The sequence below is a fragment of the Coenobita brevimanus genome, chromosome 87 (assembly GCF_032717465.1).
Source record: "Coenobita brevimanus isolate Jiangsu-jjx chromosome 87, ASM3271746v2, whole genome shotgun sequence".
Classification (NCBI taxonomy): domain Eukaryota; kingdom Metazoa; phylum Arthropoda; class Malacostraca; order Decapoda; family Coenobitidae; genus Coenobita; species Coenobita brevimanus.
Window position 1 is genome coordinate 24,014,780 of NC_137040.1, and position 16,703 is coordinate 24,031,482.

A 16,703-nucleotide genomic window follows, 5' to 3' on the forward strand; every position below is an offset into this window, starting at 1 on the left:
ATGAATTCCCAACGTCACAGCTTATCAGCTGGAAAAAACATCGACAAAGACGATGATGTAGGTTTTATGGCGATGAATACACTTATGAATGGTGAAAATTAGCCGAGAAGAGAATTTTTGGGGTGTGCCTGGTGCCCTCGTCCTCAGGTTTTCACGGTCCTCACGATTTAATGGTACACCGGTTCTAGACTGCTCCACTTGGAAAGGCAGCTACACATATTGATGGGGCACAAAGGCGTAGCTAAGGGGCATACCATATACTGATAATTTGCATTTGGGGGGCAATCGAAAAATTTGGTAGGGCATTGCCCCCCCGTGCCACCCTCTAAAACCGGCCCTGAGTGGATGTCAGATGAAACATGGAATGCAATTCAGAAAAGGAAAGAGGCGAAGTTAAAGGCGCGATTCCACCGGGGCAACATTTTGGCAACATGTGGCATACGACATTGTCGCATAGGCCAAGTGTGTTCCAACCAGTTCAAAACAAGGCAACATAATCTGTAGCATGCGACTGTGTGGCATGCAACAGGTGGCAACAAGTTGCCCGTTGAACATGAATGCGACAAGATTTAGCCTGTTGCCTAGTGTTGCCAGCCTTCCCACCAGTCGCGGGAAGGATTCGATGTTGAAAGCAACAAGATGAATTGGTTTCAAGAATAAACCCGTACAATTTATAGAATATAGAAAACTTGTTGTTCTATGGGATATACCCTTGGAACAATACAAGAATAACCGGGCTAAACTAGATGCACTGCGGGGATCAGCCAAGAACACTCTTAAGAACACTCTCTCTCTCTCTCTCCGCCAGTCCTAATGCTGTGCCAACACTAGCAAACCTTTCTTCTGTTACATTATTTTCTCTATCTTGTCTCTTGTTAAGCTATAAGATACGGTACTTCAGAAAATTTTTGCATTCGTGCCTTCCTCTTGACGGCGGCCACGCAGCACCGTGTCTTTCTATACATTCACAGCTTTTTATAAGTTATTCTGCAGTGTGTGTGTGTGTGTGTGTGTAATTCACCGGGTCGGTCAGGATCACTTGATGGTCGTGATCGTCAGCTTTTACCCTCCCGGAAGGGAGCTGAGAGCTCATATAGTCCGATCTTAGGGCAAGGCTGTGACCTTCACACACGCACACACCCGTCCCCTTGCTCAAGGGGGACAGTAACCACCCACTTCGTCAGTGAAACTTTTCGCAACCTGAGCGAGGCGCGAACTCCCGTCCACCAGTTGGCAGGCGAGAGCATTACCACTGCACCAGCGAGCGGTGTGTGTGTGTGTGTGTGTGTTCCACGGTATCTACTTATGTTTTTTTTTTTTTTTGTTAAGCTCTTTCTATCTACATATCTGTCTGTCTTTCTGTTGTATCGTGTTGACAACTAGCTCGGTTTTTGTTGAATCGGTGGAAAAGGTTTTGTGGCATTCAACATAAACATTGGCATGTAGCATGCTACATGAAACAGCAATGTTGACTGGTCGCAGTCAACATGTCTCCTGGTTGAATGCCGCATTCAACATACATGTTGAAAGCCAGGCAAGTCGCATGCTACATGTTGCCCGTGTTGCCCCGGTGGAATCGCGCCTTAAGACGTGAAGAACATGTTGATGGCCAGGTAGTTGAAGTACTTAGAACAAAATACTGGAGTTTACTTTCTGGAGTAAAAAGACTCGTTAGACGTGATAAGAGGAGGCTATATGATGAAAAGTCAACAGAGACAGAAATTAAATTAAGTAAAAATGACGGTCAGAGCACAAGAGCAGCGTATCAGGACATAAAGGAGTTAACTGGGACTGAAAAGAGAAGGAAGGAAATACCTGTACGAGATAGAAATGATAATTTCATGACTAAAGATTTGGATATAAAAGGAAGGTGAAAAGAGCATTTTGAATCTGTTCTAAATAGACCAATCCCAGCTGAAGAGGACATTTCGCCAGCCGAGAGAGATTTGCAGATAGAAACAGGGGAGGTATCAAAATCTATAAAGGAGTTAAAGAATTTTAAGGCCCCAGGAGAGGATGAAATATTTCCTGAAATGCTTAAGGTGGAAAATGATGAGTTGATGAATGAGCTTTTGATACTTTTTATTGTGGCTTGGGATAATGGTGGAATTCCACAAGAGTGGTGAAGTGGAGTGATTATAAAAATACCAAAAAAGGGAGATTTAAGTGTGTGTGGTAATTGGAGGGGGATAACTTTGACACCTGTAGTTGCAAAAGTCTTTTCCAAAATCTTGTTGAACTGAATAGAGCCAGTATCTGTTAAAATTTTGAGAAGAACAAGCGGGATTTAGAAAGGGTCGAGGTTGTAATGATCAGATTTTTTATTGCAAGGCATCTAATGCAACAAGCTAATAAAATGAAAATGCCACTTAGAATGTTTTTTGTTGATTTTGAAAAGGCATTTGACAGTGTTTCACGTGGAGCTATGTTCAAAATTATGAGATTCTATGGTATACCAGAAAAGTTTGTAAATATTATTAGAAGCCTGCATGAAGGTACTTTTTGTAAGGTAATAGTGGGTAGATCTTTGAGTGATCCATTTGAAGTTAGGTCAGGAGTGATTCAAGAAGGAGTTCTTTCGCCATTGCTGTTTGTTTTGGTTATGGATTATGTTATGAGAAAGGTTGTAAGGAGAACAGATGCAGGAATTAACTGGAAAGATAATAAGAAGCTGATGGATTTGGACTATGCTAATGATATTGTACTGATTTGCGGAAGTATTTAAGAGATGCAGAGGGTGCTTGATTGTCTGGTGGAGGAAGGAGAAAAAGTGGGAATGGTAATAAATTGTGGAAAGACTGAAATTATTAATATGAACGTGAACCAAATCGATTGTGTAACTGGGAAGAATGTGGTGAAGAATGTCTATCTATCTATCTATATACCTAGGCTGCTTCCCCCATGGAAAGGGAGGTAGCCGAGACAGGACGACACACTCCCCATTTACTCATCCATTCAAACACAGTCATTTGCATCTTAGCCCCGAAGGGGAGATGGGACAGATCCTCACCGCACCACACCACACATGGGTCAACTGCGCAGTGCAATCAGTGACATCCGCAGCAGGGCCCGACAGAAGAGTTGGTTTACCCCTGCCACATCATAATAGACCCATCCCCTTACTCGCACCTGACCTGACTAGCTAATCAGACCAAATGCGGGAGAATATCCCCTCAGGGCTGCGTCATCATTTATTCATTCACAATTTCTCTCCATTTATTTCTGTCACGCACAGCCACTCTTCCTTGCTCAACAGACATCCCTCTCGCATCCAGCGCTCTCTTCACACTGTCCATCCATCCTATTCGTGGTCTCCCTCTCAGCCTTACACTTCTCACATCAGATCTAGTTATCTTTTTCACCAGTCGCTCATTATCCATTATCTCCATATGCCCAAACCATCGCAACACCCTCTGCTCAACTCTACCAGCCATCTCCCGAACAACTCCAGTTCTCCTTCGCACTTCATCATTTCGCACTCGATCCATACGCGTCACTCCACACATACTCCTCAGACACCTCATCTAGAATGCAGAAAATTTTAAATATCTGGGAACGATTGCATCATCTAATGGATCATTAAACAATGAAATTGAGGGGGATTAAACTGGCTTGGCGAGCTGCTGGAATGTTGAAATCTGTTTGGAATAATAATATGCTTTCGGTACATACTAAAGCAAAAATTTACAAGTCCATGGTTATACTAAGTTTAATTTATGGGCATGAGTCATGGTACAGTACAACTGCAACAGATCAGAAAGTATTAGGATTTGAGATTACAAAACTGAGAAGGATTCTTGGAGTACAGTGGCAAGACAGAGTTACAAATGAAAGAGTAAGGGATATTACGAGAGTGGAACCAGATGATGATTATGTGAGACTGTCTCGCTGGAAGTGGCTGGGGCACGTATATAGAAAAGAAGGCAGTTTAATACAGGATGTGCCAGAGTGGACTGCTAGAGGAAGAAGAGGTAGAGGTAGGCCGAGGGAAATCTTGTTGAGGACAATGAAAATAGAAGCAGGAGAGGAGTGTTGGTGGGACCTGAAGGAGATGGCAAGAGACAAATATTGGTGGAAAGAGTTCATCGAGGCCCTATGCAACCCGTGGGGTGCCACAGGAAATGATTGACTGATTGATTGAAGAGTGTCACCTTTTTAAGATTTCATAACAACGGTTATGACAAATCAATATTTTTTGACGATTTTTGGACCTACCATCAAAACACTGTATAATTCAAAGACTACATCATATCTGATGTACAAGTGAGGATTTTTTTTTTTTTTTTTTTCATTCTAATCTGGAATGTGGCAATATCATCTGGAATGTGGAGTTCTTTGAATGTTGCTTCAGCAGCTTCCAGTTACGGCGCGATAGAGAAGCTGGTATCGTTTTCGGTTTGTTTGTGTGTGTGTGTGTGTGTGTGTGTGTGTGTGAGAGAGAGAGAGAGAGAGAGAGAGAGAGAGAGCACGATAACTTCGCAAACGCTCGATATAATCACAAAATTTTACAGGTGTGTAGTAGGGATGAATATCTACAAGTTCGAAATTGGTGAAAGTCAGGGTCTGTGTGTCTGTTGCCACGATAACTTCGCAACCGCTCAATCAAGATATCATCATAAAATTTTACAGGTGTGTAAAGAAAACGCGATCAGCCCGGGCAGAATAAGCCCCGCCTTCCTGATGACGTCACAGCCAGCTTCAGCCAATCATGTCGTTTCCCGCGCGAGCAGAGCGAAGGAGCCTTCAGATGTGACACAACAATACATTGTATTACAACTTTCAAATTATATTGATTTATATTTACTTTCCTCAATCATCTCTTGATATCAACTACAAAGATTTGTAATAACTATATAGGACTGGTATACCTGACCGCTTACAGGTGATCGGAATTACTAATTTAGAGTCGGAGATTATAATGACTTATATTTTTAATTTCTCCACTAACATCGTCTTTTTGAGTGTTAATATTATGAATTAAACTTTTTGCCTGTCCTATGAACGAACTTTATCAATCAGTTGGTTAATTCCTACAATATTCACTGTCTATGACTAAATATACTAAATGTCTTATTTTATACTTCTCTATCTTGTTTCTAGGTTCAACACACACACACACACACACACACACACGTTCTCATCCATACATAAAATCTTGATGCTACAGTTTCATGATAATTTACATTCGATGTTGTACCCAATTATTTTTCCATGTCCTTTCTGTGTTGGTTGTTATATTATTGTGCGTTTAGTATAACACATTGTATGGCCTTACGTGCATCCTGTAATCTTCACGTTGAATTCTTAAATATCAACACATACTTGTGGAACTAACATTCTTCTTTTCTGCACAATGTGCGCTTGATGAAATTAAAATCCCCCCCCCCCCTTCCCCAGTGTGTTATGGCCCATTTTGCCGCCATTGCTTGACGTTGCCCAGGGTGCACCGCGAGGAGGCGGGCCACGTTTACACCTTTTTTTTTTTTTTTTTTTTTTACATCAAAACTATATACACTGCCATGGATGTAATCTGGTCTTAATCTTCATCACTTTCGGCACTACTTTCATCAGATGATAGTAAATCAACTGTGAATGATTCATATAGGTGCTCATAAGCAACATCTTTTTTTCGATAATCTCCTTCAATTTTATGTACATGATCAATGCATTTTTGCCAATTTTCCTTCGTTACCTCTTCAATGGCTTGCCTGGTTATATTCTCAACATTTTTCATATTTTGATTACTGTTGGAGTTCCGCTTACTGATTTTATCTTTTATTTGAGCCCAGATTAATTCAATTGGGTTGAACTGGCAGTAATACGGTGGCAACCTCAAAATTCTGTGTCCTGCTGTAGAAGCGAGTTCATCAATTTCATATTGCTGAAATCTTTTCTTGTGTATCTTTACTATCTGTAGCAGTTCAGGTCTTGAGTGAGTGGGATCATGTTCGATGGAATTTTCTTGTAGCCACTTGATTATTTCGGGCTTCCGTGTCTGACTTGTAGATGCTTTGTTAAGTTGCTTTGAATGGTAAGGGGCATTGTCCATCACTATTAGTGATTTAGATGGAATGTTAGGAAGCAGTTGATGGAGGAACCAGTCTTTAAATGTGTCATGGTTCATAGAATCATGATAGTCTCCTTTATTCCCATGCTTTGACCTGAACATCAGAAGTGCACCAGGGACAAAGCCATCAGCTCCTCCTGCATGGACAATAATGAAACGTGCTCCTTTGCCACTTTTAAGTCTGGGTCCAACTGCACCAGCCTTGGTTGTCCAGCATCGTTCAACGCTCGCATTTTGATTTACCCAGGTTTCATCCACAAAAATTTCAGGTCTTGGCTGGTCACTTCTTCTGTTCCTTTCTATTTCTCTAAGGTACTTGTTTCTTTCAGCAACGATGTCATCTCTTTCCATGAGTAAAGCTCTGCTGCTGTTGTGCTTCTTATACCTAAATCCAAGATCTTTGACGAGTATCCTTAGAGAAGTTTGTCCTCCAGCAAATGAAACTGGTGGCTCCTTCACTTTTTCGTGTAGAAGTTCCATGGTTGGTAGCTCACCTCTTTCGTAAAAGGCCAAGATTTCTCTTCTAATCACATCTCTGGCAAAGTCATCCACGGCATCAAATACAGGGCAAACTCTTTTCTGATATACTGGTGATGAAATTACTCCCGTTTCACTTAACCTTCCCTGACGTCTGATTCGGCTGACAGAACGACAGCTGACTTGTGTAGCTTCTGCTGTCTTCTTCTCAACTTCTGCAATGTGGTCGTAATTCTCATGCATTCGGAAGTACTTAAAGACATTCAGTATAATATTTCTAGCTTGGCTACCAAGCCTGGGAGGCCTAGAGGGTGTCTTGGGAGCTTACGCATCTGCCATCTCCGTGCGCTAATGTGTCTCTTGAGTTTGACAGCCAGTGACAGGTGCAACGGACATCTAGTTAAACTCCCCGCCGAACATACATTGGATATGTCAGGCTAAATATTTGCTATCTCCAAATGTGGGCATAAATTTTGGCTCTTCCTTTTATCATTAAGCCTTCATAGTAGATTTATTGATTATAAATACCAATATTTTTTCAATAAAACTGACAGGCACTACTTGACGAGGGAAGTACCGAGAAATTAAAAATATAAGTCATTATAATCTCCGACTCTAAATCAGTAATTCCGATCACCTGTAAGCGGTCAGGTATACCAGTCCTATATAATTATTACAAATCTTTGTAGTTGATATCAAGAGATGATTGAGGAAAGTAAATATAAATCAATATAATTTGAAAGTTGTAATACAATGTACTGTTGTGTCACATCTGAAGGCTCCTTCGCTCTGCTCGCGCGGGAAACGACATGATTGGCTGAAGCTGGCTGTGACGTCATCAGGAAGGCGGGGCTTATTCCGCCTGGGATGATCGCGAGAAGAATAGTAGGGATGAAAATCTCTAACGAGTTCGAAATTGGTGAAAGTAGGTCCTAGCCGCGCTAGATATGTATCGGCTCAAGGGGCCTCTAGTGTTATTACCATTATCATTATTATTATTATTATTATTATTATCATCATTAATATTATTGTTGTTATATAATTATAATTATCATTATTATTATTATTATTATTATTATCATTATTATTATTCCAGTACTCTTGATTATATTATCTGAACCAAATAATTTTTCATCGCTGTTAAAAAAGAAATGACCCGACACATTAATGCAAATCTGGCAACCATTCTTGAAAAATGTACGAGCTGCTTTTTATCTCCCTCTCTACCTGGAGCACCACCAAGGAAGCTGAACCAGTGTCCTTCGGAAGGTTAAGGAGGAATGTTGTCCAGCCTCCTTCGTGATCACAACTTCATTTCCACACTTAATATACAGGTAGGCGGTGTTTGTATTGAACCATATGTATTTTTCAGCAGATCTGATCCAGTGAAAGTACTTTTTTTAGTAATGAAAGCATCCTGTTTTCTATATTACTGTAGTAGGAAATTTTTGACGAGGGGCAAAAAATGAAAAATGAGGGGTGCTGTTCACTTTTCACTCTAACTTAGCCTAAAATTGCCATCAGTCAATCGTGAAAGCCGAGCTGTAGCAAGAGATTAACACTAGAATTTGATGCTAGTCACGAGGCAGTACCGTGGAAAACACGTAGAGTCTTAGTTCGATTCTGCCACAGAGCTGCATGGAGACGAAAATCTATAGGCCAAGTTAAGATGAAAGGAGTATAATGTGATTTGCTGTTCATTTAAGGTGGGTATATTTGAAGACGAAGTCAACCCCTTTAATCAGGGGATTTGTTTTAATTTTAAAATTACTACTTCCAGACGATTTGATTCAGCTTAGGAAGGGATGATGTTACTGAAGGAGACAGAGTTATATTTGACATATCCAGTGCGAACAATATCTCCTAAACTGAGAGGGAGAGAGAGAGAGAGACCAACGGTAGCAAAGCTATAACAGGAAATGCGTTATGGTCACAGATGTCGCTGTTGTTGATGATGGTGGTGATGACAGGGTCGGTTGCGGGCGGTAGGGTGAGGCGGCAGGGTGGTGGTGGCAGCGATGATGACCCCTGCATCTGTGTACCCAACACCAGCTGCTCCCCGGAAGCCATTGGGTACGACTCTCATCGTCTTCTCTTTATCTCCTCCTTCTCCTCCTCCTCGACTTCCTGCGTTTTCTTCTTCTCATTCTTCTTTGTCTCCTCCTCCTCCTTCTCCTCCTCACATTGTTTCTCCTCCTCCTCTTCCTCCTCCTGTTTTTTCTCCTTCTCCACCTCCTCTCCCGTTTTTTTTTTTTTTTTCACCTCCTTCTCGTCCTCCTTATTTACCCTTAGACATTTTCACTTCTGGACATTGTCACCTTAAGTCTGCAGGCAGCAAGGATAATTATAATCAAGATGGCTTCCTTTTGACTGTGGGGGTTATGGAAATCGTCTTTAACCCTTTCACTCCGAGGATTCCACAGCTGAGTAAAATCGTCAGGCAGTAAAGATAATAAAGTATTGACCCTGCTTTCAGTCCCAGTACGTATTTTTCACTTTATTCTGGCTACTTTTATGTGATTTTATTCAGCTGAGGTCTTGGGGATGGAAATTAAGCTGTGAAAGAAATAAAGTGAAGATACTAATAAAGACGACTCCTTAATTATTTCCACTTGGTGTGTCATAGGCTTCTCGCTTAAGGAAGTTCCCTAACACCTCTTCTCTATCGGTTTACTTTTGGATATGGGTGGCTAATATCCTTTTGTACCTCATTTGTGCAAAGAATGGCAATGCTAGAAGGATATACTATATATATATATATATATATATATATATATATATATATATATATATATATATATATATATATATATATAAAACAGGACAGGACAGTACGGCGTAATAAGTAAAATAAATCACTTGGGGAAAGGCGTTAGGGAGCTTCTTAAACTACGAGTGAGTCATAGAAGCCCGAGTGTTAATTGCTATGAGCTAATTACAGATGACCCAAATGCTAATGAGATTATCTTGTAGGGTGTGGAGCTGTCCTAATTTCGGCCACTTGTGCTGCAAGGAGAAGGACTTGGTACAAGGTGAGAGAGCGAAGGGGGTAGGATGAGTGTGTGTGTGTTCTTACCTAATTGTTCTTACCTAATTGTATCTTTACAGGAATGAGTCAAGCTCGTACTGTCCCGTGTCTTAAACCATATTTATCGTACATATCCTTAAATTTGTGAATTGTTTTGGCACACACTATTTCATTCGGTAGTGCATTCCATTGATCAATTGCTCTGTTTGGGAAACTGAATTTCCTTACGTCTTTATCACCTCTCTTCTTATGCAGTTTTTTGCAGTGTCCTCTTGCTGATGCTTCTCCATATGTTAAGTAATCATTTATGTCTATTTTCTCCTTTCCAGATATGCACTTATATAGCATTATCATGTCACCTCTTTTCCTTCTCTCCTGTAGTGTTGGTAGATTCAGTTTATTTAATCTTTCTTCGTAGCTTAGGTCCCTTAAGCTTAGTATCCATCTTGTAGCGGCCCTTTGTACTTTTTCAATCTGGTCTATATGCTTTTTGAGATAAGGACTCCAGACTATTGATGCATATTCCAGGGTTGGTCTAATGAATGATGTTATTATCCTTCTTAGCATGTCTTCATTTATGTATGTGAATGCTATTCTCATATTTGCAAGCAGTGTATACATGTTCCGTACCTTCTCGCTGATGTGGTCAGCCGGAGATAGTCTGTTATTGATAATCACACCTAGGTCTTTCTCTCTTTCTGATGTGTATAGGGTTTTATTTCCTAACTTATAATCTCAATCAGGTCTTTTTCCACTTTTACCAAACTTGATTACATGACACTTGTCCACATTGAATTCCATTTGCCATGTACTACTCCATTCATGAAGTTTATTTAATTCTTCTTGTAGCTGCCTACAAGAGTCTGTGCTAGTAATTCTCCTTTGTATTTTTGCATCATCTGCAAACATATTCAGATAGCTCTCATTTCCAGTGTTACTGTTTATATCATTTATATACACTAAAAACATGATTGGTGCCAGCACATAACCCTGTGTTACTCCACTAGTCACTTCTTTCCATGATGAGTAGTTTCCTCTTAGTACTGTCCTCATTTCTCTTTTTATGAGAAAGTCTTGCATCCAACAAAACAGTTTGCCTCGAATTCCTCCTTGATGGTACAGTTTCCATAAAAGTCTTTGGTGTGGTACTGTGTCAAAAGCTTTCTTGAAATCTAAATAGATACTGTCCACCCATCCTTCCCTTTCCTGTATTGTGTTTGTTACTCTGTCATAGTAGCTTTCGACAGAGTATGGCACCGTTCCCTGCTGTCCAAACTTCCTTGCTATGGACTAACATCTTTTGTTCCTTTGATTTCTTCTTATCTTAGTGACAGGAAAATAAGAGTAAAAGTAGATGATGTATATTCGAATTTCCACTCAATTAACGCCGGCGTGCCACAGGGATCAGTTCTGGCGCCAACCCTATTTCTGGTTCATATTAATGGTCTCTTATCTGTCACTCACAATCCCGTTCACTCATATGCAGATGACTCAACACTACAAAGTTCATTCACACTCAGACATCCATTTACAAAGTCTAATATCTCTACCTCTCAACTCAGTACAGCCATCTCCATAAATCAAGATCTAGCTACAATCAGTGAATGGGGACAAAACAACCTTGTCTCTTTTAATGCTAGTAAAACTAAATATATACAGTTTACTAATAGACAGATATTGCCAGATTCGTACATTACCTTCAGTGCTACTAATATTCCCATCTCCAAAGGTATTGAAATTCTTGGTGTCTCACTTAACAGTGCCCTCAGCTGGACCTCTCAATGTCAGATCACTTGCTAAAACCACCTCAAAGAAACTTGGATTATTGTACAGAGTCCGTAACTTCTTCGCCGATGAGCAGTTAGCTGTAATTTATAAGAGTCATGTGCGCTCTCAGCTTGAACATTGCTCACCCTTGTGGAATGGTTGTGGAGAGGTTGCATTAAGACAACTAGACAAAATTCAGGATCAAGCTGTTAGCATCAATAACAACCCTGCCATTACATATAAACTACCTCCCCTGCAAATAAGAAGGAATGTTGCCTCCCTTGCATTATTTTACAGATATTTTTTTGGTAAATGCTCAGACGAAGTTGCGTCCATGGTGCCACCTCTCCATGCCTTCTCTCGTGCTACACGGGCATCTGGTAGCGCTCATGACTGGAATGTCACTCAACCATATTGCAGAACTTCTGCCAATCAGAATTCTTTCATTCCCCGAACTGCATCTCTCTGGAACTCGCTTCCCCAGAGTTGTTTTCCTCCAAATTTCAACCCACAACTGTTCAAGTCTAACTGTTACAGATATTTTATGAATAGAGGACAACAGTAATCTGGTGTATGGATTATTTTTTTCCCCCCATTTGTTTTTCCTTCCTCCGTTCTGTTATTTAAAAAAAAAAAAAAAAAAAAAGCTCAACAGATTAGTAACACATGATTTTCCTTTTCTGAAACCAAACTGTCTTTCTGTTATCATACTGTGTTCTACTAGATGATTTATCCAAGCTTTTCTTATAAGTTTTTCTAATACCTTGCTTACAACACTGGTCAGTGATACTGGTCGGTAGTTGAGAGGATTTTGTCTATTTCCTTTCTTGAATAAGGGGACAATATTTGCTTTTTTCCAAATATCAGGTAGTTTACCTTGACTCAAGGATTTCTTGAAAATTAAAAATAATGGTTTACTTAACTCCTTTGCACATTCTCGTAATACCCAACATGAAATTTCATCAGGACCACTTGCTTTTCCTCTGTCTAATCTACTTAACTCCTCCTGTATTACTTTTTCTGCTATTTGTATATCTGGTAGTATGTGTGGACATGCGTGTTCCACATAGTCCCTCTCAAAATTTTTTTCTTCTGTAAAAACTAATTGGAAATTCTTATTTAGTGCTTCACAAATATCTTTCTCTTGTGTATAAGTGATTCCCTCATCCTTAATGGATTGTATTTTATCTTTTACTTTGGTTTTGCTTCTGATATAGCTGTAGAACAGATTTGGTTGATCACTACTTTTATTTATTATATCCTCCTCAAACTGTTTTTGGACTTCCCTCATTCTTGTATAGTCGTTTCTTGCCTGTTTGTAATTATTATACATTCTGTATTGAACCATTTCTGTATTTTCTTATCTGCTTCTTTGTGCTGTGGGATGTACTTCTGGACTCCTATTTCGTAAAATTCACAAAATTTTTTATATAAAGCATTTAAATCTTGTCCTCTAAGCTCATTTTCCCAATCAACTTCTAAGAAATACTTCTTTAGGTCTTGATAATTTCCCTTTTTATAGTTTAGGCTCTTTTTGTAACTGTCATTGCTGTTTACTATGTCATATGCTATCCTGAAGTTATAATTTAGTACTGCATGATCGCTTTTGCCGAGGGGAGGGTGATATATTAAACTGTCAATATCATTTTCTTGCCTAGTAAATATTAGATCTAGCACTGAAGGTACATCAAGTCCTCTTTTTCTGGTGGTTTCCCTCACATGTTGCGTTAAGAAAAACTCTTGTACGAGATCCAGGAGCTTTTGGTCCCAACAGCTTTCTTGGCTATTTATATCTAGAGTATTCCAATTTATATTTGTATTGAAGTCCCCTGTTAGTATAATTCTTTCCGATTTCTCTTCCATATTATGTAGCAATGATCTTATACTTTGAATTGTACTCTCTGCCAGGTCTTCATATTCGTCTCTTTCCCATGTGTTTGATCTGGGTGGCATGTACAAATTGGCTACAATTACTTTACCTTCAGATGTGTCGATCTCTACTGCAATCAGTTCTACTTGTGATGGTATATCTAGGTTTATTTCCTTGACTTTTAGATTTTCCTTAGTTAATATTATAATTCCTCCTCCTTTTTTTAAATTTCTGTCTCTTCTCATATTGTATTCCTCTAAGTTTAGTATGTCATTGGATATCCTTGGTGTTAATTTTGTCTCAGTTAGGCATATTATTCGTGGTTCATTTTCTCTGACATAATCATTCATCTCTAGTAATTTAGATACCATTCCATCCACATTTGAGTACATCAACTTTATCATCTTGTTTATATACTTGTCATGACATGGTTCTACTACCTTCCTCCTTTTTCTTCCATCCTGTTTGTGTACCACTTTCGTACCTGCAATTCTATTACTTTGTAAAAAAAAATTCTTCTTCTCTTCTGATCTTCCCTCATTTATTTTTTTTTTTTGCTTCCTCCCTTTTCTCTTTCAGTAATTCCAGTTCCTCTTGTGTTAGGCATCTTTTTATCCATACATTTTTGAACTCCTCTTTTTCCATAAGATTCTTTGCATTTTTTAGTATCTCTTCCACAGTGTTTACACTCTGGAAAGTCACCTTTAGAGGTCTTGTCTTGCTTTTCTCGTATTTCCCTATCCTTATGTGTTCCTCTATGTCTTTAATACAGATTTCCTCTGATACTTCTTTCAGTAAGCTCATTACATTTGCCATCTCCTTTTTGTCTCTTGTGAGCTTGTTTTTAACTTATTCCTCTTCTATACCAGTGATTACTATTGATTTGTTTTTCTCTACTGAATCTCTGACTAACTTTGGATTGTTTTGGATTATTCTTTTCACTTCCTTTTTAATGCTTTTTTCCTCCACCCTTGTTTCTAAGTCTTTCTTTACTTTCACCATTTCAGCATACGTGGTTTCTACATCATTCTTGTAGCTTTGCACAGCTTCATTCACCTGTGTTATCTTCTCAATATCACTGCTCTGGTCCATAAGACTGCTTGCTTGCCTAATTGTCTCTGTGTCATTTTTGAACTCTTCCATAACACTCTCGTGATTGACTACTGTACTTCCCATTTCACTCACTTTCTTCCTAAGAGTACTCAGTTCCACTGTTAGTTCACTGATGGTTGTGTCTTTCTTACTGGCCTCCCTTCCTAGTTTTTCTATCTCTTCCTTTTGCAAGTGCATTTGCTTCTTTATTTCATCAATTTCATTTTTGAAAGCCATTTCTAGTTTGTGTACACGTTCAACCAGTCTATTGTGAGTCTCCACTTCAACCAGTTCTTGGTAGAAATCATCATTTTGCTTTTTACTTTTATCCCTTTTCTTTTCCAAGTTTGTTTTACTGAAGTATGTATCCATTTTGTAATACTAAATGAACAGAGTATGTACTTACAGAGTATGTGCACTTTCCCCGTGTTGCTGTAGTCTAAACAAACCCAGCTGACTCAGCACATTTTTTTTTTCCTCGTGGTTCTTTGTTCTGTTTGAACCAGTCTTGTTTAAACTTTTTATTTTTTTTTCCTTTTAATAATGAAAAATCATTTAGTCTAACCTGGTACAGAGCTTGACTCATTCAAAGATACTAATTTAGGTAATGCCACTGACCATGTTGGTTTGGTACGGAGCGCCGATGTCGGACGTCTACATCTGATGACCCCCTGTGTGTGTGTGTGTGTGTGCTTTGCGTAATTGATATGTGCATGTTTATGTTTAATTTAAATGAGTTATGCGTTTGTGTTTTATGAAATTAATGTATGTAATTGTGTTTAATTATGTGCAATTGTTTCAGTCAAGTAATGTGTGCCTCTGTAAACTTGATTGTCAGTGTGTGTGTGTTCTTACTAATTGTTCTTACCTGATTGTATCTTTACAGGAATGAGTCAAGCTCGTACTGTCCCGTGTCTTAAACCATATTTATCGTACATATCCTTAAATTTGTGAATTGTTTTGGCACACACTATTTCATTCGGCAGTGCATTCCATTGATCAATTGCTCTGTTTGGGAAACTGAATTTCCTTATGTCTTTATCACCTCTCTTCTTATGCAGTTTTTTGCAGTGTCCTCTTGCTGATGCTTCTCCATATGTTAAGTAATCATTTATGTCTATTTTCTCCTTTCCTGATATGCACTTATATAGCATTATCATGTCACCTCTTTTCCTTCTCTCCTGTAGTGTTGGTAGATTCAGTTTATTTAGTCTTTCTTCGTAGCTTAGGTCCCTTAAGCTTGGTATCCATCTTGTAGCGGCCCTTTGAACTTTTTCAATCTTGTCTACATGCTTTTTGAGAAGAGGACTCCAGACTATTGATGCATATTCCAGGGTTGGTCTAATGAATGATGTTATTATCCTTCTTAGCATGTCTTCATTTAAGTATGTGAATGCTATTCTCATATTTGCAAGCAGTGTATACATGTTCCGTACCTTCTCGCTGATGTGGTCAGCCGGAGATAGTCTGTTACTGATAATCACACCTAGGTCTTTCTCTCTTTCTGATGTGTATAGGGTTTTATTTCCTAACTTATAATCCCAATCAGGTCTTTTTCCACTTTTACCAAACTTGATTACATGACACTTGTCCACATTGAATTCCATTTGCCATGTACTACTCCATTCATGAAGTTTATTTAATTCTTCTTGTAGCTGCCTACAAGAGTCTGTGCTAGTAATTCTCCTTTGTATTTTTGCATCATCTGCAAACATATTCAGATAGCTCTCATTTCCAGTGTTACTGTTTACATCATTTATGTACACTAAAAACATGATTGGTGCCAGCACCGAACCCTGTGGTACTCCACTAGTCACTTCTTTCCATGATGAGTAGTTTCCTCTTAGTACTGTCCTCATTTCTCTTTTTATGAGAAAGTCTTGCATCCAACAAAACAGTTTGCCTCGAATTCCTCCTTGATGGTACAGCTTCCATAAAAGTCTTTGGTGTGGTACTGTGTCAAAAGCTTTCTTGAAATCTAAATAGATACGGTACTGTCCACCCATCCTTCCCTTTCCTGTATTGTGTTTGTTACTGTCATAGTAGCTCAACAGATTAGTAACACATGATTTTCCTTTTCTGAAACCAAACTGTCTTTCTGTTATCATACTGTGTTCTTCTAGATGATTTACCCAAGCTTTTCTTATAAGTTTTTCTAATACCTTGCTTACAACACTGGTCAGTGATACTGGTCGGTAGTTGAGAGGATTTTGTCTATTTCCTTTCTTGAATAAGGGGACTATATTTGCTTTTTTCCAAATATCAGGTAGTTTCCCTTGACTCAAGGATTTCTTGAAAATTAAAAATAATGGTTTACTTAACTCCTTTGCACATTCTCGTAACACCCAACATGAAATTTCATCAGGACCACTTGCTTTTCCTCTGTCTAATCTACTTAACTC

At 39.0% G+C, this 16,703-nt stretch overlaps 1 protein-coding gene across 1 annotated transcript; it reads right to left on the reverse strand.

Moving 5' to 3' along the window:
• Nucleotides 1–5,536: 5,536 nt before the first annotated feature.
• Nucleotides 5,537–8,614, reverse strand: LOC145411031 (uncharacterized). The gene is made up of 2 exons (XM_080281093.1): nt 8,442–8,614; nt 5,537–6,839 (listed from the first exon to the last, which is right to left on the reverse strand). Exons 1-2 carry the CDS (start codon nt 8,612–8,614, stop codon nt 5,537–5,539), a joined length of 1,476 nt encoding a protein of 491 aa, XP_080137219.1.
• Nucleotides 8,615–16,703: the final 8,089 nt, after the last annotated feature.

Excerpts from the sequence above, each read along its gene's own strand:
- LOC145411031 (XM_080281093.1), bottom strand. The coding sequence starts at position 8,614 with ATGGCTTCCGGGGAGCAGCTGGTGTTGGGTACACAGATGCAGGGGTCA. Across the intron at positions 6,840-8,441 it reads CCTGTTATAGCTTTGCTACC|GCTTGGTAGCCAAGCTAGAA; the intron begins GTTGGTCTCTCT and ends TAGGCCTCCCAG.